This window comes from Delphinapterus leucas, chromosome 7 (assembly GCF_059928025.1).
Source record: "Delphinapterus leucas isolate spDelLeu-1000000601 "Yukka" chromosome 7, BTC_Dleu_Yukka2, whole genome shotgun sequence".
In the NCBI taxonomy this organism is placed as follows: domain Eukaryota; kingdom Metazoa; phylum Chordata; class Mammalia; order Artiodactyla; family Monodontidae; genus Delphinapterus; species Delphinapterus leucas.
Window position 1 is genome coordinate 101,573,256 of NC_143135.1, and position 26,806 is coordinate 101,600,061.

General features: G+C 49.4%; 2 protein-coding genes and 1 long non-coding RNA gene across 11 annotated transcripts; 2 read left to right on the forward strand and 1 right to left on the reverse strand.

Annotated features, from left to right (window-relative positions):
- Nucleotides 1–78: 78 nt before the first annotated feature.
- On the forward strand, nucleotides 79–7,309 carry FOXRED1 (FAD dependent oxidoreductase domain containing 1). 8 transcript variants are annotated; one of them, XM_089915799.1, is made up of 11 exons: nucleotides 79–204; nucleotides 2,164–2,384; nucleotides 3,204–3,314; nucleotides 3,568–3,686; nucleotides 4,870–4,964; nucleotides 5,244–5,345; nucleotides 5,707–5,783; nucleotides 5,932–6,092; nucleotides 6,191–6,320; nucleotides 6,534–6,662; nucleotides 6,846–7,309. In XM_089915799.1, the coding sequence occupies exons 1-11, from the start codon at nucleotides 120–122 to the stop codon at nucleotides 7,098–7,100; spliced, it is 1,485 nt and encodes a 494-aa protein (XP_089771925.1). In that variant the 5' UTR covers nucleotides 79–119; the 3' UTR covers nucleotides 7,101–7,309. The 8 variants fall into 8 exon arrangements, with proteins under 8 accessions (XP_089771925.1, XP_022411926.1, XP_022411927.1 ...); XM_022556218.3 differs by having other exon boundaries at nucleotides 6,558–6,662; XM_022556219.2 differs by having other exon boundaries at nucleotides 6,219–6,320; nucleotides 6,558–6,662; nucleotides 6,846–6,959.
- On the reverse strand, nucleotides 4,337–10,578 carry LOC115804207 (uncharacterized). Of its 2 annotated transcripts, none has more exons than XR_016393953.1 (2): nucleotides 10,192–10,578; nucleotides 4,337–7,694 (listed from the first exon to the last, which is right to left on the reverse strand). It is a non-coding gene; the product is annotated as an uncharacterized LOC115804207 (long non-coding RNA). The 2 variants fall into 2 exon arrangements; XR_016393952.1 differs by having other exon boundaries at nucleotides 7,830–10,578.
- On the forward strand, nucleotides 10,452–26,806 carry TIRAP (TIR domain containing adaptor protein). Its single transcript, XM_022556220.2, has 5 exons — nucleotides 10,452–11,013; nucleotides 20,330–20,453; nucleotides 20,667–20,825; nucleotides 22,302–22,895; nucleotides 23,803–26,806. Exons 3-5 carry the CDS (start codon nucleotides 20,759–20,761, stop codon nucleotides 23,820–23,822), a joined length of 681 nt encoding a protein of 226 aa, XP_022411928.1. The 5' UTR covers nucleotides 10,452–11,013; nucleotides 20,330–20,453; nucleotides 20,667–20,758; the 3' UTR covers nucleotides 23,823–26,806.

Consider the following 26,806-nt stretch of genomic DNA (forward strand, 5'->3'; position numbering starts at 1 on the left):
GGGGCCGCTGGCCAATGGGCGCGCTCGAATGAACTGCAGGCGACGCGTAGCAGTGACGGCGGGCTGGGACCTTGCCGGGGTAGGGCACCCCAATCCTAGCTACCGAGAGCCCCAGGGCCATGCTTCGGAGGGCGGTGCGGCTCGGCTTGGGCCCGGGCCTCTTGGGCCGGGGACTAGGCACACACAGAGAAGGCTCTACTCTGGGTAAAGCTGAGGGCAGCGGAGGGTATCGTGGTTCTGGGGTGTTCCCAATCTCCAGCCATGTGACCTTCAGGACTCGAGGTCCCGGTCCGCGTTGGGAAGACAGTGGGTCGCTGGGAGCAGGAGGTAACCTTGCCTGCCGGAGCTTGTAGAGCCTGGACAGGGGTATGGATCCCAGGGTTGCCCTTCTCAGGTGACATATCCCAGATCCTTCTGTGCTTGAACTTACCACCAGAATAGCAGCCAGGCAGATTCATTGGTGGCACAGAAGTGCATGAAGTCCTGCTCGTGTGCAGGATGCTGTGCTTAGTGTTGTGGCCGTGAAGGAGGAAAGAAGAGAAAGAGAGGATTCGATATATGTCCTGCAGGTGCCTGAAGTGTAGCTGGAGAGGGAAGGCTTTAGTAGACCGGTTCAAGACTGGAGAGAACCCAGCTCGGAGGATACCCTGCACTGCCAGTGCCAGTGGCTAGTGTAATTATAGCAGTACATGGAACAGGTGGGAACGGAGATCAGCTTTGAAAGATGATGTTTACTGGCTCAAGGAAAGCATGAGTTCCAGGTTCTGGGGAACTGAGCAAAGGTTAGGAGGAGAAAAGTATTGTTCTTGTGCAAGGAATTAGCAAAGGCCATCCAGATAGAGAGTTTGAGTAGTAGTATGAAATGTACTCAGGACAGGTAAGGTTAAGTCCAGATCAAAGAAGGATTCGAATGCAGAGAAGAGTTTGAACTTTGAATTGAAGACAGTGAGAGAAGACTTGGAGATTCGTGAGTTAGGTGTGAAAGACAAAAGGATTCATGTATTCAAGACATTTGTTGAGCACTTAGGATGTGCCAGGTACTGTTCTAGACTGGAGATTCTGTGGAGAAGGTAGACATAGTACAGCATGAAGCAATCACAGATAAACTCAAAGTTGCAAGTGTGTTGCATGCTGCAAAAGAGCGGTTCATGGAGCTATGAGATAGCATGACAGGAGAACTTGGCATAGTCTAGGGGGTCAGGAAAGAAGGCATCCCTGAGAAAATGATAACTGAGCTGAGATCTAAAGGAAGCAAGGAGTTAACTGGGCAAAGAAGTGGGCACAGAGTTTCAAAGCAGGGAGAACACCTGTGTGGATCCCCTGTGGCAGGAATGAAGGGGCTGAGGCTGGAGGGTTCGGGGAGGACAGGGCAAACAAGAGCCAGATCATGCAGCGTCTCACAGGCCACGTGAAAGGTTTTGGACTTTTATCCTTAGGGTAATGGAAACCCACTGGAGGGTTTTAAGCAAGAGAGTGTGTGATTAAATTAGTGCTTAGAAAAGATCATTCTAGCCGTGATATAGAAAAGAAGTTGGGGGGGTTAGACAAGAGGGGAATGAGTGGAAACGAGCTTTTAACAGTTTAGGTGGGAGAGACATCGTGGTTTGGTCTAGGGCAGTGGTGGTAGAGATGGGGAAAAAAGGGGACAGATTGGGGAGATTGGGGAGATACTTAAGAGGCAAAGTCGTCAAGACTTGATAACAGACAACACGAATGTAGGTTTGCTGTTGGTGATGGATATCCAGGATAAGGTGCCACTCAGAGGTCCGTGCTTCAGAGGGCTGTGCGGCTCTAGGTGTGCCGGGATCTCTTGGTCCAGGAGCCTGGGCTCAGGGGAGAGAGAGGTCTGCACAGGAGAGGAATATGTGTAAGTCCCCTAGCCAGTGGAGAGAACAGAGAGTGTCGGTTTTAGGAAGTTGAATCTTGCAGTGCTGGGTATAATGCACTCAAAGGAAGTGAGACTCTGGTGTAGAGAACATGAAGCCAAGCTGTGGAGTGCTGCTGGGTACGAGCTGACCTCGTGAGAAGGAATGGCAGTGAGGGCTGAACACTCGGTGTTCCGTTTAGCCCACCTTTTCCTGTGCCCATCCTCTAACACACACCCCCCTCCGCCTCCTGGAAAGGAGATGTATGGCCCTCTTTGACCATAACTGTATCCCACAGACTGGCATGGAAAGGTGTCGGAAATTAAGAAGAAGATCCAGTCCGTCCTTCCTGGAGGGGCCTGGAGTCCGCTATGTGACACCAGCCACCTGCCCCCTGAACACTCCGATGTGGTGATTGTTGGCGGTGGGGTGCTTGGCCTGTCCGTAGCCTATTGGCTGAAGAGGCTGGAGAAACGGCAAGGTGCCATTCGGGTGCTGGTGGTGGAGCGGGACCACACGGTGAGGTCTGGGGTGGGGCAGAGTCAGGAGTGGGGTGCAGACTCGTATTTTCTTAAGGACTCGAGGGGAGGAGAGAAGAGGAAAGACCTCAGTGTTTGCAGGGCCAAAGGGCAGGGACTGTGCTTTGGCCCTTGTTGAGAAATAGCTCCATGTTCTTCCTCCCTCAAACCAGAGACCTTGACAATAAGGTTTTTGCTTTGGGAAGCAAATTTCACAACGTTGTATGTCTTGAGATCTCGGAGGTCTGGCCTGCATTCAAGCTGTGGTTAACACAAACAGCTGTCACAACGCCCTTGTAGGTTACGTTACTTCTGAGGTTTCTGCTCTTTAACTGTTCCTGTTTAGCACTGCCAGCTAGTCACGAATCTTGCTCCTTTGGCCACATCCCTCTGTTTTCCACGTCAGTCTCCTGCCTTGTACTTCCAGGCCATTACCATTTTGTACGACAGCACCCAGCCCTTTTTAGTTGACTGAGCCTCTCTGCTCTGTGTATCTTCTAATAAGGATTTTAATAGCTATTGTCCTTGTTGGGCTGCTGGTTGACTTGCATATAGGTTTCTGCAAGTTTAGATTATAAACTTACAAGTAGGACTCCCCTTTAACTTTGGGCACATGGGACTTCCCTGGCAGTCCAGTGGTTAAGACTCCGCACTTCCGCTGCAGGTGGCCCAGGTTCCATCCCTGGTCAGGGAACTAAGATCCGCAAGCAGCAGCGTGGCCAAAAAAAAATTAACTTTGGGTATGTGACTCTCACCCTCCAGTACGGTATTCTGCTCACATGGAACAGGGCCCACATCGCCTTCTCTTGTCTTTCCACAGTATTCCCAGGCCTCCACCGTGCTTTCTGTGGGTGGGATTCGTCAGCAGTTCTCATTGCCTGAGAACATCCAGCTCTCCCTGTTTTCGGTCGAATTTCTCCGGAACATCAATGTACGTGCTGTGAGATTTGGGGGTGGGGTGGTGACCCCTCCTTTAGCCCAGAGAGGGGAGCAGCCCAGCTGGCTGGGCGAGCATATGGGCAGCTAGGAGTTGGAACCCCCGGTTTTCTTCCCAGCGGCGGTGCCCGGAGAGAGCTTCCCTCTGGGTCGGGGTACCAAGCCCGGGGGCTGTGGTGAGAAAGCCAGGAAAGCTCTCCCTCCCTTCTTGAAGTCAGCTTCTTGGAGGAACTTTTCTTTGCACACAGGAGTACCTGGCCGTGGTCGATGACCCTCCCCTGGACCTCCAGTTCAACCCCTCTGGTTACCTCTTTCTGGCTTCAGAGGAGGGGGCTACGATCATGGAAAACAACGTGAAAGTGCAGAGGTGGGCGCCCGGCATGGCTGCCATGCTGCGTCTCAGCTGCCCACACACAGTGGGCTCTGACTCACTTTAGGAGCCGGGGTGACGGAGCCAACAAGACAGGCCCTGCTCCCTAGGAGCTCAGTCTATCAGGAAGACGCGCACGGGCAGACCTCCAAAGCCCTGTGCTAAGTGCTGTAACACAGACACGGACAAAGCACTGCCGCGGTGGTTCCTAAATTCCCAGGTGATGAGAACCACCCAGGACACATCCCTCCTAATAAGTCAGGATCTCTGGGGAGGGGCCCACAAATCTGCGAATGTTTTCTCTAAGAGCCGGAGAGCTAAGCTCGTAGGCTTTGCCGGCCATACCGGGACTCGTGTAAAAGGCTGTGGGTCTCATGACCCGTCAGTCAGGACTATCACCTGAGCCTGTGAGCTCATCACTGGGCCCCAACGCCCCATCTGTCATCCTGGGCTGTGATCCCGGCCCGCGTTCACACCTCCTCACTGCTGGATTGCTCCCCAGCACCATGCCAGGGTCTCCTCCACCCTCCTCTCGTCCAGGCCATCCTGCCCCCATATGGCTGCGCAGGCAGCCTGATCTCTGTGCCTGAGACCCTTTAGCAGAACCTTCTACGAGTTTCACTAGTGACATCAGGTCACATCCTAAATGCATTATAAATGTTAACTTGTTTAATCATCAGAACATGCCCATTTTACATGTGAGAAAACTGAGGCCCCCGGAGCTAGTAAGTGGTGGCGCTGGGACTTGAACCAGGCAGTCCGCCTTGTGAGTGTCGCCGTTTAGCGCATACAGTGCTGTCTTTGGGCATGAGGGTCCCAGAAGGAGACAGTTGTGCTGGTGAGCAGGATTGTTCTAGGAGGTGGACAGGAAGGCTGTCCTGGGCAGAAGGAGTGGAGGGAACAGAGTGACCCGCCCTGTTGTGAAAGCACGAGGAACAGTTAGCGGGTGATAAGGTGTTTAGCGTGGCCAAAGGGAGGCTAGAGTGTCATAAAGGAAACGGGGGTCAGATGCTGAAGAGCCTTGACTAGGAGCTTGCTCTTTTCCAGGAAGCAAGGAGGATACATGGGGAGTTGGGGGCAGAGGAGTGACATGAAGGAGTTGACTTGTGGAGCTGGGGCCCATACTTCTCCCCCCATACACTCATCCAGCACACATACGTAGACCCACACATTTCTCCAGGCAGGAAGGAGCCAAAGTTTGTCTGATGTCTCCGGAGCAGCTTCAGAAGAAGTTTCCCTGGATAAACACGGAGGGAGTGGCTTTGGCATCTTATGGTGAGGCTCGCTTGCAGAGGGTGTCAGGGGTTGAGGGGCACCTCAGGTTAGGAGTCTCAGCACCCCGCAGCCAAGTCAAGGAGGAACGCTTCCCTCCTGGCTGGCAGGGCCTCCCCCGGGCCAGGCCGGCTCTCTGTCCTTCCGCAGGATCTGACTCTGGTGCAGTTGGTCAATGTGACTCCCCAGCTTACGAGCCCTAAAGAAGAGTTAGGGGTGCAGGAGAGACAACAGGAGAGGAGGGTCCTAGCCCACCTTCACGCATCCTCTTTCTCCTCACAGGGTTGGAGAACGAAGGTTGGTTTGACCCCTGGTGTCTGCTCCAGGGGCTTCGGCGAAAGGTCCAGTCCATGGGGGTCCTTTTCTGCCACGGAGAGGTGACACGTGAGTCTGCGGCCCCGTGTCCACTGCTTGTGACCTCTGCCAGCCAGGACGCCAGCCCAGACAGGGTCTTACCTTCACGCACAGGCTGAGCAAGGCCTGTGCTTTCTCAGGATAGGGAGTTCTCCCCTGGGGACTGGTCCTGGGCATCCTGACCCTGGCTCCTAACTGCATTTGGCCGTGACTCGTGATCTGCTTGAAGATTTTGGCACCCTCCTGTCCGTGCGGCCAAGTTCATCCCGGTTACCCTGTCTCTTTGCTTCAGTGTCTGTGGGAAAGCTTCTTTCCTCAGGAAATCAGTGGAATCTCCATCTCCTTCCTCTTTGAGGCCTCAAGGGCTTATTTTCTTTCCTTTTTCATGCAGGTTTCGTCTCTTCATCTAACCACATGGAGACCGCCATCGGGGAGAAGGTGACTTTGAAAAGGATCCATGAAGTCCATGTAAGTTCCCAGCCTAGGTATCTCCTTTATTAAATGAGAAACGTAACAGCTGTCATTTTGATCTTCTGCTACCCACTTCCAGTGTGGGTAAACTGAGGCTCAGGAAGAACTGGACTGCTCCCTCCGCCCCCCTCTCTGGTGCCCATAGGTGAAGGTGGACCACAGCCAGGAGTACCAGCCCGTGGAATGCGCCATAGTGGTCAATGCAGCGGGGGCCTGGTCTGGGCGAATCGCAGAGCTGGCTGGCATTGGGAAGGGGCCGTCTGGTACTCTTCAGGGCACCAAGCTGCCCGTGGAGCCGAGGAAAAGGTGACTTGCCCAGGGCCGTGGAGCGGGATGGGGGTGAGAGGAGAGTCGGGGAGGGGAGTTGCTGTTCTCGCCGCTTCTAACGCCGCTGGTCACGGCAGGTATGTGTACTTGTGGCACTGCCCCCAGGGACCAGGCCTGGAGGCTCCGCTTGTCGCAGACCCCAGCGGAGCCTATTTCCGCCGGGAAGGACTCGGCAACAACTACCTGGGCGGCTGTAGCCCCGCTGAGGTGAGCTCTGTGGGGTCGGGGTGCCAGGGAGAAGACAGAGACCGGATATCGCTGAGCAGTCAGGCTTCTTTGGCGGGCCCAGTGCTGGTACTGATGTCACGGTCCCCTCTGGCTTTGACTTGGGGTCTCTTCCCCCCATCCGCCACTTACCAAGCGGACAGATGAAAGAGGCCAGCGAGGCCTGGGTCTGACGTGTGTCCCGGGCAACGTAAGCCTTGTCCCCACCTCTGCCCCCAGGAGGAGGAACCAGACCCAGGGAACCTGGAAGTGGACCATGATTTCTTCCAGGAGAAGGTGTGGCCCCATCTGGCCCAGAGGGTACCAGCTTTTGAGACTCTAAAGGTAACTGGAAGGAGACAGATGACCCCGGAGCATCTGGGCCCTGTCGGGGCCCCCACCTCGCAGGACCCGTCCCGTGAGCGCGCTCAGCGGTGGCGGAGGGTACCGTGCGCCAACCCCAGCCGGGAGTGGGTGGGGCGGAGCGCGGGGCAGCCCTCCCGACGCACAGCGTCCTGTGCCCCGCAGGTGCGGCGCGCTTGGGCTGGCTACTACGACTACAACACCTTTGACCAGAATGGCGTGGTGGGCCCTCACCCCCTCGTCGTCAACATGTACTTTGCGACGGGCTTCAGTGGCCACGGGCTCCAGCAGGCCCCCGCTGTGGGCCGGGCTGTGGCAGAGGTGATGCTGGAGGGCCACTTCCAGACCATCAACCTGAGCCCCTTCCTCTTCAGCCGCTTTTACTTGGGAGAGAAGGCCCAAGAGCACTGTATCATCTGAGCCTGTGAGCTCTTCGCCGGGCCCCAGCCCTGGCCCATGCTCACACCGCCTCACTGCTTGATTGCTCCCCAGCACCATGCCAGGGTCTCCTCCGCCCCCTTCTCGTCCAGGCCATCCTGCCCCCGTATGGCTGGGCAGGTGGGCCAACCACTGCCTAAAGCCCAGGCTGACAGAGAACGATGGGGTGGGACCCCAGGACTGATCATGGCCCAGGCTGATGCCACCCACCAGGAGCCCAGCCGGACAGAACACCTCAGAGGACCTGAGCACCGTGGCCCAGGACTGGCTCCTTCGTGGGACCGACCCAGAAAGACTGCCTCTGCCCCTCTCGGCAGAGCCCAGGCAGGGAGCATTCTGGGGCAGCCTGGCCCAGGTCTATGGACTTGTCTACTTACCCTATTCATCGATCAAGAAATGTGATGAACGCCTTCCTTTCAGTCTTCTGTCCCTTCCTCTTTTCACCTCACGTTACCCCACTTGCCTTTGATAGCGGGCTGGGAGAAGCACAGGAGCGCTCTTAAATCCCGGGTGTTAGGCGTCTGGTTTGCACGTTAGTGCCTCCTTTTCCTGAGTTCCTGACCGGGGGTGGGGGGACTGTGGAGGGAAGGAAGGTGTTCATTCATCAATTCATTATGTATTCAGTTCCAACTCTCGGCAGGCCCAGGGCTACATATTAGAGATATACCAGCAGGCAAAGCATGGCATGTGTTCTCCCTGGAGAGTTCTCACCTGTGCCCGGCCCCTCGCCCCTAGGTCAGCTACAGCGCAGCCCCTGCGGTGCTGGGAGAAAGCACAGGACACAGACGCCTCACCCCAGCCGGGTGTTTCTCCCTGAAGTTTCCCAGGGAAGGTGACCTCTGAGCTGAACCTAAAGGATGAGCAGTTTAACACAGTGAACACAGGGTGATCCCAGGCTGAGGGAAAAGCATATACAAAGGCCTGGGGGCAAGAATTAGCAAAATTCAAGGGACTCAGGTGGTGTGTCCCCGCTGGGTCACAGAGAGGTAGTGAGGGGCACAGCGGGCCCGGGGTCTGAAGAGCCGGCTGTGGACCTTGGCTTTTCTGTGCACAGGGGCCACTGAAGGGCTTTCAAAAGGGAAGCCACATGATCAGATTCTCCTTTTAGAGAAATCAGCCTGCCTGCCTTGTGGAGAAGAGAATGATGCCAAAGCAGGAGACCAGACAGCAGGCTGTCACTATAGTCCACGTGGCAGAGACAGCCAGGCCTGCACCATCACGGCAAGAGGTGCACAGACCCGAGAGGCAACAGTAGCAGCGAGTAAAGGGGGTCAAGTAAGACTCCAGGCGTTCTGGCTTGGACAACTGGATGGATGTCATGCCTCTCGCAGAGATGAGCAGTGTGAGGGACAGTGAGTGGGACAGTTTGGGACATGTTAAGGCTCTGCCTGCAGGACGTCTGGTAGAAATATCTAATAGGGGTTGACTCACGGTTGCACTGAGGGGGATGTGGGCTGTAGGTAGAGATGTGGGCGTCAAGGAGAATGACGGCATCACCCTGGGAGGGGAGAAGAATAGGGGACTGGTGTGGGGCGGGGGGAAGCTGGAGGGGCTCCTGCCATATTTAAGAGATGAGGACGCTGAAGAGGTGGCCAGAGGCAGGAGAAAAGCCCAGAAAGTGAGGCGTCTGCAGAGCCTGGGAGGAAGTGTCAGTGGTATAAACACACACATGAGGGCTGGATTCAGTATCAAGAGGGTCCCTGGGGACCTTACGGAGGGCAGCCCCAGGGAGAAATGCACCCGGTGGGGTTGAGTGTGGATACTTGTTCGGAGGGAGAAGTGAGTGGGAGTAGAGACAGCTAGTAAAGTGCCCACTCCCTCCCTAAGTGGCCTGTGGGGAGAAGAATGAAACAAAAGATGGAGGTGGACCTCCCGATCATCAGTTGGGAACAGTAGAAGCCCCTGAGTTGGGGGGGTGAGGATGGGTGGGGAAGAACCAGGACTAGTTCGGTGAGCAAAAGAGGAGGAGCCATCTGAATGCGGAATGAACTCAATGAACTCATGCTGAAAGAGAGGCAGGAACTTGCCAGGGGCCAGGGGCCAGGATGAAGCTGGCTAAACCCAACGTCCGTGTTAACCCTGAAGGCAGCCTCCTTTGGTGCCCAGTATCCACTCACCCTTCCTTCAGCACAGATGCCCCTACCTACTGGTCCGGAGGGAAAAGGCCTTCATCTGGCTCCTCCCCCAGAAGCTGCTTCCTCCAGGACAACAAATGCTGCACTTGTTAGGAAGGCGGTAATGAACCCTCTGCACTCCCACAGGGCTTTATTCAGGCTACAGGACAGCACTTACCCTTGCACCTGTCTTCCCTGTGCGAGGGACACTGGGGCCTAGCCTTCACCTTTGCCCCAGCACTGAGCTTGGCTGTCCTATGCTTGTCCTATCCTTGGCTCTCAGTGTGTTTACCTGAGTTCCTCTTTGCTTCCACTGGAGCCAGATTGATCCCTGGCCTCAGGGAATTTTCACTGTAACAGAGGTAAGCTGCTTGAGAACAAGTTCCAAATACCTTAAGGTCCTAGAGGGGATCTCAGCGAAGAAGGTGGGAAGGGCAGGGTTAAGAAAAGTTTTCCTGCATAAGCTGCAAAAATGACCCTTGTCAGAAGATGGGGGTTTTTGAAGAGCAGAGTTGGGAAAAGAGAGGACACCTTGGGTGGAGGGGACCTCAGAGCACAGGCACAGGGCAGGGAAAACGGAGGTATACTCCATGCAGAGTAAAAGGAACCCTTTTACTCTGAGCACCTGGGCACTAGGCTAGCTGTCTGACAGACTTTATCTCATCTACTCCTTCCCACAACACTAGGAACCAGGTATCATTTCCATGACGAAAGTGAACCTCGACAAGCCCCGCACTTCCCCAAGGTCTCACCTCTAACATGATGCGCCCTGGATATGAACCCCAGCCATGTGACTCCTGAGCTCCCCAGGTATGGCCTTACACCCCCCACACTCCCTCCCAGGAGTAGCACTAATTCCTTTTCGCTGGCTGGTGAGAAAAGCAGGAAATCAGATTGAAAGGGAGATCATGAATCTTAGATCGGCCCTATTAAACCACCTCCACGCTCCAGCATTTCACCTGCACAGCAGTAGGCGTGTTTCCCAAACCGGCATGCGAGGAACACTTCTCAGGAAGATACTGACATTCCCTCTGGGGTGAAACAAGCTTGGGAAATGCCAGGTGCTATATCCCCGCCTGGGTGCTTCACGCTGCTCATCAACATCCCGAGGACGCTAAGAAGTCCCTTCACTCTGTCTAAGCCAGGCCTCGCCACCGTTTGCCCGTCACACTCGGCCAGGCGTTAGTGCTCGCGGAGCCGTGCCCGCTGGGCCATGAACTTCAGGGGAGCGTGCCAGGCGCCCCGGCCCCGGGGGCTGCCCTCACGGCTGCCAAGGCCGCCGGCCTCTCCGCCTCACCACTGACTGTGTGTGGCCATTGGGAAAGTCCGGCATCATCTTGCTCACTTGCCTAAAAAGAAAAAAGGTCTAAACGCTTCCCTGGCAAGCCGTCGAGAAGACTCAATGAATGAAGTAAGGAGTTTCTTTCCGTGTCCGCGACAGAGAACACGGCCGAGGCTGCAGGTTCTCCTGGTGGCTTTTGGGGAACTCGGGAGGAAAGACTTATTTCCAAGCTTCCGCCCGGTCCTTAGCTGCGCAGATGCCCACGAACCTCCCTGCGAGACCGGGGAAGCGGGCGCGGAGGGCCCGGCCGCCGCCCCCTCGGGTCGGGCTTGGGGCGTGGGAGCGGCGGCCGGAGGAGGAGCCGCGGGCCGGGAGCCTCGGCGCTTCCGGGGCAGCGGGCGGCCGGCTGCACTTCCCGTGGGCGAGCGGCCCGCCGGGCTTCGGAGCCCGTGCCCCACACCGGCCGCACCGAGGTAGCGCCCCGCGCACCCCGGCGCAGGTGAGCGCTCGGGGAGGCGCGGGCGGGAGCGGGAGCGGCGGGGCCCCGCGGCAGGGGCGAGCAGGGGAACGGGCGGGGCGGGCAGGCGGCTGGGCCGGCAGGACTCCCGCGGGCAGTGGACCCCTGCGTTCGGCCCCGTTAGCGGCCCGGTCCCCGGTCCCCGGTCCCCGGTCCCGGATTTGCCCCCTCCCTGCGGCACCTCCGTCTGGTTCACCGCCGTCCCCTCTGCGCCCCTTCACCTGGCCGCTCGTAGCACCCACAACGCGGAAACGGGTGAAAAGGCCCCCGGAGAGAGCTGTCACCTTCTCTGTCGCCAAGAAGTTCGTGCAGGGAGCCCTCCTTGAGCTTGAGGAGCCTGCCTGGTTCAGGTGGCTTCGGTCTTGAACTGTAGATTCTTTTTCTTCCAGGCTCTAGCGTCCTTCTCTGCTCTGTCGCAGCCTCTCCCTCTGCTCTTCTGATGGCCTTTCTGACAGTGTTTCAGCAAGAACAGGGCTTTACTTAGGGTTACAGGCCTACGGAGCCATCCCTTCCACAGTCATTTCACGAACCTCTACGATGGGCTGGGCATCGTGTGACAGCACTGAACAGGACAGAGTCAGCCCTCGTCCTCTACCTGGCGACACTAGAACCACACACACCCTGACAAGTGCAGCTAAGAGAGGGGAGGATGGAGTACACACTCCCCAAGCTGATGCATCTAACCCAGGGGCCACGGAGGGTCAGGAATGACCCATTGTCAGAGGAAGTCACATCTAGTTATTTTTAAAACCTTTTTTAAAAATTGAAATACAACCCACACACAGAAAAGTGCACAGATCTTAAGTGTACAGCTTCCCCAGTGTCACATTCCTGTGGCATTCCCGTGCAGCCCGCACCCAGAATAAATAAAACATTACTCGCACTCCAGAGTTTTTTTGACCGCACCAAACAGCTCGTGGGATCTCAGGCCCTGACCAGGGATTGAACCCTGGCACCCAGTAGTGAAAGCCTGGAATCCTAACCCCTAGGCCACCAGGGAACTCCTCAGATGCCTTCTTATGCCCACTTCCAGTCACTACTTTCACACATGGGTAACTGCTATCCTGGTTTCTAACATCATAAAATAGTTTTATTTGGTTTTGAATTTTGGATACTTGGGATCCTACTTATGTACTTTTGTGTATGGTGTTTTATACTCAATGTATAGATTGAACCCCGTTGCATTTAGCACTCGTTCATTTATTCTCATTGATGTGTAACTTTTCACTGTACGGATAGACCACAATTTGTTTCTACATATTCTACCGGATACTAGGATTGATGGATGCTGTTGTTTCCAGTTTGGGGTTATTGTAAATAGTGCTGCTGGGGCATTCTTATGTTTGTGTTTTGGTGAGCATATGTTAGCACTGCTGTTGGGTCCATTCCTAGAAGTGGAATATAGCGCCAGACAGTTTTTCAAAGTCCTCCTACCAATTTGCACTCCCACAGGCAGTATATGAGTTCTGTTTCTCCACATGCTTACCAATACTTGATATTGTCTCTCTTTTTCATTGTAGCCATTCTGCTGAGTGAGTGGGAAGTGGGGTTGCACTGAGGTTTTAATTTGCATTCCTCTGGTGACTAATGAACTGTGCATCTTTTCATACATCTGTTGGGCCTTTGGATATCCTTTTGTGAAGTGTCTGTTCAATTCTTGTGCCCATTTTTCCAATAGGTTGTCTCTCTTTTTCTTACCAGTTTGTAAGAGTTCTTAAATATTCTGGATATGAGACATATTGGATATGTATTTTTAAAATATCTTCTTTCTCTCAGGAGATTGCCTTTCACTGTCCTTACTAAGAAACCAAGTTGAAGGTAGATTTTAACAAAGAAGAAAGGCCCAGTGAAAATAATAAAATGTCTGGCTTTAAAATAGCACAAATAGCAGTAATAATGCAGGTATTCCAATAAGAATATAGACTTGTATAGCCTAGAGTTACTATTATTTCCTTCTGGTAAATACTTCTGAACACATGCTTTTAAGTTATTTGAAATTATTCTCTGTTAGGAAGATACAGATTGCAAATTTTCATCTTTCTTTGGTCCCCAGACATTACTAAGACTTTCTGTCTGATTATGGTTAAATATGAACAGAATTAGATATTAATGAAGTATTTGCTAATGAAAGATGAAGATATTATAAAAAGTTAGGGAACAGACTCTTAAAGCTAAACATTGCTGATTCATTTGCTCTAATAAGACAACTATTCATGAATCAATTCCTACAATTCATGTTCTCTGACATGATTCTTTGGAAAATAATGCCAGTCTTCTGTTAAATTTTTAAGCATGTGACGTAATCATTGCGCTTTAACTTGGGATGGTATTTCAATAAGTAATTATGTGTGATAGTCAACCTATTTTGTAGTCAGCCTATTTAGTTAAAAGTGTTATAAACATACTCAAATCTCCTGAAAAAGAAAAAAAAACAGTAAATCTTGTTTTCTGTTTATACTATGATGTTACATCTTCCCTTCACTTCACAGGCAAAACTTTAAAAGTGTATAATTACTGTCTTCATTTTCTGGCAGGCATATCATTTGTTCTTCATAATCTAGTTTCTGTTCTAAATGAAAGTGGGGTTTTGTGTAGGCAGTTGGTCATCTCCTAATTTTCAAATTCAAATGCTTCTTCTTAATCCTCACTGGCCATTTGACATTTTTCACCAACACCATTGTAAACACCATCTCATTTTCAAAACTCTCTTTCCTTGCCTATCATAACATTGCGTTCTCCTGATGTGACTGCTTGTAAAACTTGCTCCTCTCCGTCTTTCAACTGTAGGTATTCCTTAATGCTTTGTCTCTTTCCATGCTACGCTTTCCCCAGATGATTTGAATTGTCACATACAGGCTGATGACTACCGCATCTATAATTCTGGCCCTGCCGCCTTCTTCCAACTCCAGACTCATTTTAAACATATGGCTTGGCATGTGTCTCCATGCAGATATCCCACTAGGATCTTAAACCTACTGTTGCTTTATAGTAAATTTTTATTATTCTGGTAGTGGAAGTCCTCTTAAAGTTCCTCTTTAAAAATCTTAGTTTTTTAAAAAAATCTAACCGCCCTCCCCCACAAAGCCTTTTTCAAAAATATATAAAGAGCAGTCATTTTGTAAGCTCAAAAGGGAACTAATGTATAAAGGCATAATTTGTAAACTGTATCCGTCATTAAATTCACTGCTGGCACAATCTATATTACATTCAATGCCTGCATATTTACTTGAGACCTACAGCAAAGTAAATACAAAATAAGTTCACACCATTTCAGTTTAAAATGACCTTTAGTACGCATGTGGCATAGTTTCAAAACTAAGACAGTTTTTTAAAACTAAGGAACTGTTTTCCAAAGACCAATTTGCTACGTTTTGCAAAATACAGCAACACTAATTAAAATGCTTCACATTCCGTGTTTGGTCAGTAAGATATATTCCTATGTGACTAAAATACAGCTAAGGTTTTAGATTTTAACAACCAAAGTAACAATACTTTTGATATATAATTAACTTGAGGGAGTTCCCTAGTGGCCTAGTGGTTAAGATTCAGCGCTGTCACTGCTGTGACCGGGGTGTGATCCCTGGCCCCGGGACTGAGATCCTGCAAGCCTCGCAGCCAAAATATTAAATAAAAATAAAGTAGTGGGTGCTTTTATATACACATACACACACACACTCACACATATATTTGAAATTTTTGACATGTTTAAAAGTCTTCAAAATTTACAAAATGTAGTGCTGAAAGCATATGTGCTTTGTTAGATATTTAGCAAAACTTCAGCACAATGATTTACTTTAATACAGGCTATAAGACTTCAGTTTTCTGCCTGCTAGAGTCCCATCTTAAATCTGACTTTATAGCAAAATTAGTAGTTTGAAATTTATTTCACAAAATCAAATCCCAAGATTTGCCAGGAATTTTCAATTATTCCACTGCTTATATAAATCGAGACGAGTGGTTCCTTGTGTCAGAGTTACCTGGAGAGCTCTTAAAAAATACAGATTTGGGGGCCCTACTTCTGAACTATTGAATAAGAATTTACAGGGGCAGCTATATTTTTAAAAGCCCTCTAGGTGATAATGATATACAGCTTAGTTTAGGAGCCACGGCTGCAGCCCACTAGATCAATCCTTAGTTACGTCAGAATCCTGGGGTACTTGTTTTTTGTTTTGTGGCTTTTGTGCTTTTTGGGGGTTTTTTTTTGTTTTTTGTGACACACTGCGCGGCTTGTAGGATCTTAGTTCCCCAACCAGGGGTCAAACCCAGGGCCCCGGCAGTGAGACAGCTGAGTCCTAACCACTGGACTGCCAGGGAATTCCTGGGGTACTTGTTTAAAAATCACATTCCCAAGCCTTACGCCCAGAGATTTGATTCGGTAGATTTGGGATGGGGCCCGGGAACTGGCATTTTAACCCATCATTTTGTTTGGTCCCTGTATTCATTTTCTGTGCTGCATGACAAATACTACAAATTTAGCAACTTAAACCAACATCTATTTGTTATCTCATAGTTTCTGTGGGTCAAGGGCCCGTGAAAGGCTTGGCTGAGTCTTCAGCTGGAGTCTCACCCGGCCGCAGTCCAGGTGTTAGCTAGGGCTGCGGTGCCATCACAGATGCAAATGGGAAAAGACCCACTACTAAGCCCCCTCAGGTTGTTGTTTGTTGGCAGAATTCACCTCCTTGAAGTTGTAGGACTGAGGTCTGCTTTCTTGCTGGCCATCAGCGGGACACCACTCTTGGCTTCTTGAGGCTGCCTGAAGTTCCTTGACACTTTGCCCTCTCATGACATGGGAAATTCTTCCAAGTCAGCAAGGGAGTCTCTCTCCAGTCTGCTAAGATGAATTTTTACACCCACACCTACACCCATGCACATACGTACATATGTACATAATATTCATTTATATGTTATATTTATATATACACATCCTTTTTTTTTTTTTTTTGCGTTACACGGGCCTCTCACTGTTGTGGCCTCTCCCTTTGCGGAGCGCAGGCTCCAGACGCGCAGGCTCAGTGGCCATGGCTCACGGGCCCAGCCGCTCCGCAGCATGTGGGATCCTCCCGGACCGGGGCACGAACCTGCGTCCCCCGCATCGGCAGGCGGACTCCCAACCACTGCGCCACCAGGGAAGCCCTACACACATCTTATATAGCAAATATACATACCATATGTATGTATTGTATGTATATACACATATACACACACACAATTGTTATCATATATATGATGTGTATATACATTTATATACATATGCAAACACACACACCCTACAGAATAACACAATCATGTGAGTGACATACTACAACCTTTGCCATATTCTATTGGTAAGAAGTCATGGGTCCTGCCCAACACTCACAGGTATGAACACGGGACTACCTTAGGGTCTATCCACCACAGTCCGTAACTCCTCAGAAACACTGTATTGTACCTCTCTAGCTATTAACAGTTAATTGCAGCACGTTTACAGACATTGTCCTGCAAGTTCTAACGCCTCCGCCCTGACAAGTGTTTCAGCAAATGTTTGAGAAGCCAGTGTTGGAGCCTTTGAAACCGGTGTTCTTAAAGTCAAAAATCACATGAAGAGTAGATAATAATTTATCCATCAAAGAAGTGAAAAACTCCCTCAAACAATTTAAATCTTTAAGCAGGCCCGGTTTTTGTTTGTTTGTTTACTTTCTGGCCGCACCACATGACATGCAGGGATCTTAGTTCCCCGACCTGGGATCGAATCTGCGCCCCGCCCTGCAGTGGAAGCGCAGAGCCTCAACTGCTGGACCGCCAGGGAAGTCCCAAGCAGACCAGTTTTTAGCACTCAGATTCAATGCTTTCCCCATTCATTAGCCTCACATGCAATCAAACATGGTGTAGTAGTTTCCTATTGCTTCTGTAATAAAGTACCACAAACGTAGTGGATTCATACCACACGCATTGATTATCTTATAGTTGTGGCAGTCACAGTCTGAAGTGGATCAGCGGGGCTGCATCCCTTCTGGAGGCTCTAGGGAGGAATCCAGGTCCTTGCCTTTTCCGCCTTCTAGAGGCTGCCACCTTCCTTGCTCACAGCCCCACGCTACACCCACCTCTGCTTCCGTTGTCACATCTCTTCTCTCACTCTGACCCTCCTGTCTTCCTTTTCTAAGATCTTTGGGATTACATTTGGCCCCCCTGGATAATCCAGGCTAATCTTCCCATCTCCAGACCCTTAATGACATCTGCAAAGTCAGCTTCTGCCAAGTAAGGCAGCTTATTTTCACTGGTTCTGAGGATTAAGATGTGTGTGTCTTTAGGGACCACTGTGCTGTCACCACGGACGGTGATTCCAGCTTAACAGAAATGGGATACGAATTATATAAGATACATACTCATACGCCTTCACAGGTTTCAGAACATTCCCCATATAATAGATATTGGAGACCAGTTAGATAGTGAATAATACTTAATACACTTTGGATTTTATACAGTGAAACTTTACAGTATTTACCTCACATATTAAGTTCCTTCATGTAATATTGAAAAAGCATTAAAAACAATGATGGTAACAGGCTACTGCTTTTTTTTTTTTTTTTTTTTTTTCAGTACACGGGCCTCTCACTGCTGTGGCCTCTCCCGTTGCGGAGCACAGGCTCCAGATGCGCAGGCTCAGTGGCCATGGCTCACGGGCCCAGCCGCTCTGCGGCATGTGGGATCTTCCCGGACCGGGGCACGAACCCGTGTCCCCTGCATCGGCAGGTGGACTCTCAACCACTGCGCCACCAGGGAAGCCCTCTTTTTCTTTTGAAGAAGCTCTTTACTAATCTTCTATCAAGTCTTTGTAATTATCTACAAAGTAGGTATTTAGGTCTATATCATTCTACTGGATGAATGTCTTCAAAGCACAGGGAAAAGTGACTACATAACAAATCAGAGAATAGACAGAGTGAGGGATGCGAGCTTCCAGTTGGAGATTTGGGTTCATTATCTTCTCACCTGCCTGACAACTATGTCTCCCATATCGACCATATCTCGATATAGACTGTTATTAAATCTTGTAAAGATTAATCGTATTTGAATGTGATTGCTCCACAGCCTCAGCTGTACAGAACTGAAAAAGTAACAAGGAAAATGCGGTATGGTTTAGACTCTAGGAAGTAGACCGTGTGTACAGTTAATGGAACTGGTCTGCATTCTTACTCAATTATCCTTTGTCAAAGATGCTATTTCCTGTGTTTGAACTTTTCCATAACATCAGTCACTAGGGCTTATACCAATCCACTTCCAGTGGCTGTTGGGCAATTGGATATCTTCTTAAACAAGCAATGAAAAATGGCAAGTACCCCAAATCAGCATGTATCGCCAAAAGGGCACGTCATTTGATAAAATGAGAAACTGAAACTTAGATCTATCTACATCTGTTAAGTAAAGTGTTATGTTAATTTTGAACCTTTAGGCTGTCATTAAAAATATCAAATGATTCTCCAGTTTTTAAGTGTATCAAGGCCAAATGATGAATTTTCAGATTAAAACACAATTGAAAAAAAGATTTAAATAATATAAAAAGCAAGTAACATTGTGTCTACTGCTGGGGGCGGGGTGGGGAGGGGAAGGACATCTTGAATGGTTGAAATGAAGATGTCAAGAAACAGCGACTCCTGACCAGGAAAAGGATTTCAAAACCTAACAGTGGTTAATCAGGCACTGCCTCAATCTCACCACTTAGGGGCTGAAATCCAAAGAATATTAGGTAGGAAAAGAAACGCATGTCCTTGTTAATGTTCCCCTTTTCACGTCTTTTTGGCTCGCTTAGCAGCTCTCTGCTTTGCTCTTTCAAATGTGCTTCTGGTCCCGAGTCCGTCTCACTCCTGCTTCTGCTCCCGCACCCCTGCACCTGCTGCTGCTGCAGCTGAAGTTCTCCTTTTTTCTGAACTTTGATATATTTTCATGAATCATCAGTATCTCTTGTCTTCTCTTCATCAGCTTGGCATAAGGGTGTTCAGCATTTAGCAGAATGAAGCATTTTTGTCCAACATTGAAGGACATTCTTTAAATTTTGAAAACTCTTATCTCAGCACGTCTATTCAGACAAGCCATTTTCTCTGTGAGTTCCCGGATGTGGGAGGGCGTTGTTTTGACCTCTGTAGATCCATCAAATAGTGAGAAAGCAGTCCTTGCTCTAGAACCAAGTTCTCCACCAGCCGTTCATCTTCAGAAACCACTAGAACACAGTGGCTCCATCTTGGACCAGGGTGGGCTCTGCTCCACACAATGTCCTCCCAGAAACCTAGGCAGAAAGAGCCTCCACCATCAGGGACATCAGGTCATTGTGGTGGGAAGAGAACATGGCCATGGCGAGTTGCCCGTCTAATGGTCCTTTGCATTTCCATATAAATTTAGACGCCGTTTGACAATCCCTTCTCTCCCCCCACCACCAAAAAAAGAAAACCAAACCAAAAACCTTCCAGAATTTGGAATAACATTGAATAGATCCCTCCAATATCTAGATTATTTTAAATACATACTAACCCACACTATTTTCTGAGCCATGCATTTTACATAAATCATCTCATGTAATCTTCACAGTAATGCTGAGCAGGCTGTAGTATTATTTCCATTTCACAGATGGAAAAGCTAAAGTTTAGGGTTTCCCTGGGGTGCAGTGGTTAAGAATCCACCTGCCAATGCAGGGGACACGAGTTCGAGCCCTGGTCCGGGAAGATCCCACATGCCGCGGAGCAACTAAGCCCATGTGCCACAACTACTGAGCCTGCGCTCTAGAGCCCACGAGCCACAACTACTGAGCCCGCGTGCTACAACTACTGAAGCCCACGCACCGTAGAGCCCGTGCTCGGCAACAAGAGAAGCCACCGCGAAGAGAAGCCCGTGCACTGCAACAAAGAGTAGCCCCCGCTCACCACAACTAGAGAAAGCTTGCATGCAGCAAGCAACGAGCACCCAATGCAGCCAAAAATAAATAAATAAAATAAATTTAAAAAAAACAAAAAAGCTAAAGTTTAGCAAGAGTAAAGTAGTTTACCAGAGGTCACAGTTCATAAGAGATGAGATCTAGGACCTCTGCCTGCAGAGTCTGCGGCCTTTACCACTATGTACAGCTGAGGGAGGGAGGGAGAGAGGAAGGGAGGGAGGGAGTGGAGGGAGGATGGGTGGGTGGATGGAGGGAGGGAGTTATTCAGGGGAAGGCAGACCTGGAGGAAAACTTCCCCAAGGTTTCTTACACGTGCTCTCTCTCTACTGCTCAACATCTGTCTACCTTGATACATAATTATTTGTCCAAATAGTAACAGACCTTCTTCTCTGATTTCAGCATTTACACAGGAAGTTCTTACAGCGCGCGACCTGCCAGCCGCCCTTCCCCAGATCCCGAATGCGACCCCGGCCAGTTGGCACAGAGAACAGCCACTCTGCTGGTCATGCTGAGCTCATACTCTGTAAGTCTGACGGCTGCACAGATCGGGGTCCAGCTAGCAACCAGCCCTGATCCCAGTGGTGTCTGTCCCTAATCCCCTAAGGGATGAGGGACCGATTTAGAGACTGAGCCTCTGTCAGGCACCAAGAGAGAAAGAAATGCCAGAGCCCACCCACTGGGACTGGGAGTAAGGTTAAGTACAGCTTTTGTGATCCTTTCTCTCCGTCTCTTGTAGGATGGATGTTGGATGAGGTCAAGACTGGGTCCCCTCCCTTCTCCCACTTTACCAATGCCTGATCTCATGGGGTTAGTTTGGAGCCCACCACTATGGCATCATCAACCTCCGTGCCAGCTCCTCGTTCCAGGTCCAAGAAGCCTCTGGGCAAAATGGCTGGTGAGTGGACACAGACTCCTAATTCCAGGAGGCTGCCTGGTCCCCAAACACAGGCCCTGGAGAGACGCAGGGAGGCTGATGGGGTGGGCGTGGGGGGGTCCTGCTTTGACCTCAGTGCCCACAGGCTCTGTGGGGAGTGAGGGGGCGTGCATCAGGGAGCCTTCAGTCCTTTTGGCTCACAGGTTTCCCAAGTGTGCTCAGCTAGTCTTCCCCGCCTGGAAACCACTGTGCTGAGTGCTTAACACGGTGTCTCTTTTTAACTAAATCGCCCTGAACCATTCAGAGGTAGGAGCCAAGCAGAGAGAAAAAAAACAAATCAACCTCCAGGACACCACACTCTCTGTCCCGGTCAAAACTGGGGAAGCTGAGCTGAAACCATTTGGAGTACTCACAATATGCCAGATACTGCATTATCTCTGCTGATCTTCAACAACTAAAATGAACCCATTTTACAGAAGAGGAAGTGGAGACATAGACTGACTTGCTTATGGTCGTATAGAAAGCAAGTAGCAGGTCCACAATCAAATCTGTGTGCCCCACTCCAAAGTGTGGCCCCGGATCACTCAGCTCTAAGGTCTTCAGGTACCCTGGGCAGTGAGTGGTCCTCTTGCACATTTCCATTTTACCCATTTAGCAACAAGCTAGGATTTCTCAGGGCCAAACAGATGACAATCCCTGGCTCTCTCCCTCCCATAGTGGGTAGCCGCTTAATCTAAACCCACCTCCCCTCAATGCTGAAAGTGGGTTTGGGGCCTAATTGATCTGTACCAGCTTAACGTAGCTCTACTTCCTGACTCACGGATGGTTGACTAGTCAGCTTGTGGGAAGTTCTGGTTAGGATAGGCTAGGGGGGTACTAGCAATCGAAGGGTGTGGAGCAAAGCCATCTTTCCCAATCAGGCTTGTGAAACAGCCAGAGTTCTTTTCTTTCTTCCTTCCTTCCTCCCTCCCTCCCTCCCTCCTTTCCTTTCTTCCTTTTTTCCCCCTCATATTGTTGTTATACCAAAAGCTTTACAAAAAATGATTGAGGTATAATTGACATACAACATTCTATCGGTTTCAGGTGTACAGCATAATGATGCAACATGCGTATACATTGTGAAGTAATCATTACAACAAGTCTAGTTAACATCCATCACCATACATAGTTACAGATTTATTTTCTTCTTGGGATGAGAACTTTTAAGATCTATTCTCTTGGCACCTTCAGAATATGCGGTATGGTAAGACAGGCCGCATTACATCCCTGCCGACTTATAAAGCTGCCAGAGTTTTTATGTGTTCCCGAAACCTTTAAAGATAAGGGAGACTTTGGGGCAAGTCCTGAGGGATGTACACAGTAGCAGAGCAGCAGTAGTGAGAAGAAGGTGGACAGGGGAGATGGGCTGACCTCCTCCCCGCGGTGGCTCCTCTCTGCGGGGTCGCCAGGAGACCCCTGCTGAAAACTCCAGGCCTGAGCAGTGCTTCTTCCCCGCAGACTGGTTCAGGCAGGCCCTGTCGAGAAAGCCCACAAAGACGCCCGTCTCCCCAGAAAACACCCGCAGTGACGGTTCACAGCCGAGCTCCTCGGACAGGCCCCCACCCCTGGGCCCCAGCTCAGAGGTGTCTCCCACCCCGCCACCGACACACTTGGGCGCCCACGGCAGCAGTAGCAGCAGCAGCGGCCGCTGGAGCAAGGACTATGATGTGTGCGTGTGCCACAGCGAGGAGGACCTGGCGGCCGCCCAGGAGCTGGTCTCCTACCTGGAGGGCAGCGCTGCCGGCCTGCGCTGCTTCTTGCAGCTTCGCGACGCAGCCCCCGGCGGCGCCATAGTGTCCGAGCTGTGCCAGGCGCTGAGCAACAGCCACTGTCGCGTGCTGCTCATCACACCGGGCTTCCTCCGGGACCCGTGGTGCAGGTACCAGATGCTGCAGGCGCTGAGCGAGGCCCCCGGGGCGGAGGGCCGCACCATCCCCCTGATGTCAGGCCTCAGCCGAGCCGCCTACCCCGCCGAGCTCCGATTCATGTACTTCGTGAACGGCTGGGGTCCCGACGGTGGCTTTCGCCAAGTCAAGGAGGCTGTCACGCGGTGTAAGTTACGGGGAAGGGAGAAGGGGAAGGGGCTTCAGCCATAGCGCCTGCTCTACTTGGGCTTTTAGGAGACACCCAATGTGGCCTAGTACAGGCTTCAGTTTAGGGCACTTAGCAGGCACAAATAGGTTTGTGTCAATTTCTGTTGCACAGCAAAGTGACTCAGACATAGATATATATAGATACATGTACACACAGTCTTTTTCATATTCTTTTCCATTATGGCTTATCATAGGATATTGAATATAGTTCTCTGCGAAGGCACGTACATTGTTTTTAAAAACATAATGCTATTACACACTTAATAGACTACAAAAAAGTGTGAACATAACTTTTATACGCGCTGGGAAGCCAGAAAATTTGTGTGACTCATTTTATTGCAATATTTGCTTTATCGTGGTGGTCTCGAACTGAACCTGCAGTATTTCTGAGGTCTGCCTGTAGTTCAGAATGCAGGCTATATACCTAACTATATACCTAAATACCTAAATAAGTATATACCTAAATAAGTATGTACACTAAGTAAATTCAGAACATGGCCTGGCACACGTAAAGTACTTGTGACAGGCCGGGCCTAGCTCATTATCAAGTCCTCAATAAATATAAGTCATTATTATCATTATTAGTATTAATAGTATTAGGTTTCTCTCACTGAGGTCAGGTTGGAGATGGCCACCAAGAGCTGGGAAGATGCCAGGAGGGACCCTGGTTTAGTAACACAAACAGGTACAAAATAATAGGAAAGAATTGCCTACCATAAGCGCATCCAGGGAGGGGCGTTATATTACAGTGGGTTTAGAAGTAAAATAGATTTAAAGGTAGCGAAGACAGGGACATGTGGGGGAAACAGAGATGCTGGGATTTGAGGAGGGTGACAAGCCATGTGATTCTCTTTCGTCCCTTTCAGATCTGCAGACCCTCAGCTGACACTTCTTACATCAACACGGATGCAGACAGTTGGAGCAAAGCTGGAAATGGAGTGAGAGGGCCTAGGACCCTGGGTTCCATAGATGTGCCAAGTTGTGAGGAGTAAGTTTGCCGCACTTTGTATGTGACCCTGGGATCAGATTGTCCGTGGCCTCCATAACCGTGGGCTCCCAGGAAGGCCCCGGGGAAGCTGGGGACTCCCCAGGAAGGCCTGGGGAAGCTGGGGACTCCCCCAGGAAGGCTGTGAGGGAGCTGGGGACTCCCCCAAGAAGGCCTGGGGAAGCCAGAAAGTGGAGGTGGAAGGAAGCATGATACCAAGACATCACCCACGCGTTGCCTCCTGCGTGACTGGACGTGAAGCCTGGCACATCGTGCCCATGTCTTCTTCCCCTGGAATCGGGCACTGGTGTCTAGGTGCCTTCCTCCTGAAGAGGTGACTCACCTGAGTAAGGAGCTGGAAGCCTGGACTGCACGCCTCAGCTGGGTGGTTTTCCCAGTTGCCTGGGGAAGCCCTGAACAGGTGTCAGGAGAGAACAACAGGTATAGCGTCTTTCACACTCACACTCTTGCCGGCGTCTCCCAGTGAGTCGTTCACTTCCGAAAGCTGCGTGGAAGATGCCCTCAGCACGTCTACAGGCAGATACTGTCCTGTATTTGTTTTCACTGCATGCCTGTCATTAAAGACTCACACCTAGAAATGAGTCTGAAGAGGGGACAGAAGAGGGGAGGGAGCAGGTGGGGTGAAGAGGAGGAAAGCTCAGACCCTTTAGCTGGGATCAAAAGCCCACCCACCAATGCTCTGACATATGGGGGCCTCATCAGGCATCTGGCTAGAACTCCTGCTTTTACAGTAGTTCCTTCACCTCTGCACTCAGAGGAATCAGAGCATTTCTTCTGGCAGATTGATTGTCTACTTTGTAGGACAGGCAGAGTTTCATTCATCCGTTCTTAGTAAAACTTGGCTGTTGAACTGAAATGAATTTATGATTCCCCTGATGTGTACTTTTGTGTCTCTTCTCCCTCTTCCCCCACCACATCTCCTCCTTTTACTGAAAAAAATGTATATATATATATATATATATATATATATTAAATTGAGATATAATTGACATATATTAGTTTTAACTGTACATGATTCTCTATTTGTATATATTGTGAAAAAATTTTATTTTTAATTACAAATTATCTTATTACATACAAAAGGACTAAAGAATAATGCAGTGCACACTCACGTACTCAACACCCAGCTTAGAAGCCAAACCTCACAATCCCCATGTTGCTCCCTTTGTGCCCTTACATTCTCTTCCCTACTCCCGCCAGAAGTAACCACTATTCTGAATTTTGAATTGATCATTCTTAGCTTTTCTCTAGAAATTTATTACATATGTATGCATCCCTGACAATATATTAACTTTTACATGGTTTTACACTTTACATAAATGGTGTTATATTCTGCAAATTCCTCTTTTTTTTTTTTTTGCCCTGTTTGTAAGATGTGTCCATATCGATTCATGGAGCTGCAGTAAATTCACTTTCATTCCGTTATGTAAATATACCACTGTTCGGTCGCACGTGTTTTTACAAGTGGACATCTGGTTGTTTCCAGTTTCTTTGCTGTTGAAAACAATGAGCCTGTGAGCATTTTCATTCTTGTGTATGTTTCCAAGAGCAAGGTTTTCTAGGACTTAACCTAGATGGGGAACGGCTGGGTAGTGAAGAGTGCGCACTTTCAGGTTTGGTAGAAGATACCAAATTTTCTTCCAGATTGGTTGGGCAATTTATGTTCCTGCCATTTGTGCATAAGAGTTGCCACTTTTGCATGTTCTTGCTAACATTGAGAATTATCAGATTTTTTAAATTTTATTTTTTTGCCACGCTGCACGGCTTGTGCGATCTTAGTTCCCCGACCAGGGATTCAACCCGGGCCTTGGCAGTGAGAGCACCGAGTCCTAACCACTGGACCGCCAAGAAATTCCCTAGACTTATCAGTGTTTTAAGTGTTTAATAAGCTGGTGGATGAACACTGGTATCCCATTGTCATAACATTCTTTTTTTCCTTTTGCCTTTTTTATAAAAAAATATATATATCATACACTAAAAGGAAGGAGGAAGTTTGATGAGCCCCCATATACCTATCACCCACTTTCAACAATTACCAACTCAGAGATAAGCTTTTATTAACAATAACCTTACCCATTAGTCACCCGAAGATCATTTTGAAGCAAATCGCAGGTATTATTTTATTCTAAATAGTTAAGTATGTCTCTCTAAATTATTAGGAGTTTTAAAATAAATGACCACCATGTAACAGTATCTTTTAAAGAACAGAAGCTTTATTTTTTAATGTGAAAACTTTTATCTATTACTTTGTAGTCTGTGCTTTTTGTGTCTTCTTTAGGAAATCTTCCCTACTCCTGTAGTTTCTTCTGGAAGTATTTCACATTTAGGTCTTTAATCCACCTGGATGTTTTGTTTGGGTTTGTTTTTGTAGCTCTTGGTTTATAAGTTAGAGATACTTTTTTTTTTTTTATTTGAATAGCCATTATTTACTGACTAGTCCATCCTTTCCCCACTGATTGTGATGTCACTGCTGTTATACGTTGTCATACGTGAGGGTCTGCTCCTGGGTTCTCCAGCCTCCTCCCTTTGTTGATGTATCCCTGTGTCAGTGGCACCGTGGCTTATGTACTGTTGTTGTTAGTAAACCTGGATAACTTAATAGTCAGCTCTTCCCATTCCTCTTAATCATGAAAATCACTTCCACCCTTCCTGTTCCTTTACTCTTTCATGTAAATTGTTCATTCAGTTTGTCAGATTCCAGGAAAAGGCCAGTTAATATTTTTGTTGGACTTACATTGAGTTGAGAGATTAATTTGGAAAGGATAGATGTTTTAATTATATTGAATCTTTCTCCTAATAAAAATGGCATGTCTCCATTTATTCATGTCTTTAAATGTATTTCAATAAAAACTTTATAAATCTTT

Excerpts from the sequence above, each read along its gene's own strand:
- FOXRED1 (XM_089915799.1), top strand. The coding sequence starts at position 120 with ATGCTTCGGAGGGCGGTGCGGCTCGGCTTGGGCCCGGGCCTCTTGGGC. Across the intron at positions 4,965-5,243 it reads AGTGGCTTTGGCATCTTATG|GGTTGGAGAACGAAGGTTGG; the intron begins GTGAGGCTCGCT and ends TTCTCCTCACAG. Across the intron at positions 6,663-6,845 it reads CAGCTTTTGAGACTCTAAAG|GTGCGGCGCGCTTGGGCTGG; the intron begins GTAACTGGAAGG and ends TGTGCCCCGCAG.
- TIRAP (XM_022556220.2), top strand. The coding sequence starts at position 20,759 with ATGGCATCATCAACCTCCGTGCCAGCTCCTCGTTCCAGGTCCAAGAAG. Across the intron at positions 20,826-22,301 it reads GCCTCTGGGCAAAATGGCTG|ACTGGTTCAGGCAGGCCCTG; the intron begins GTGAGTGGACAC and ends TCTTCCCCGCAG. Across the intron at positions 22,896-23,802 it reads CAAGGAGGCTGTCACGCGGT|ATCTGCAGACCCTCAGCTGA; the intron begins GTAAGTTACGGG and ends CGTCCCTTTCAG.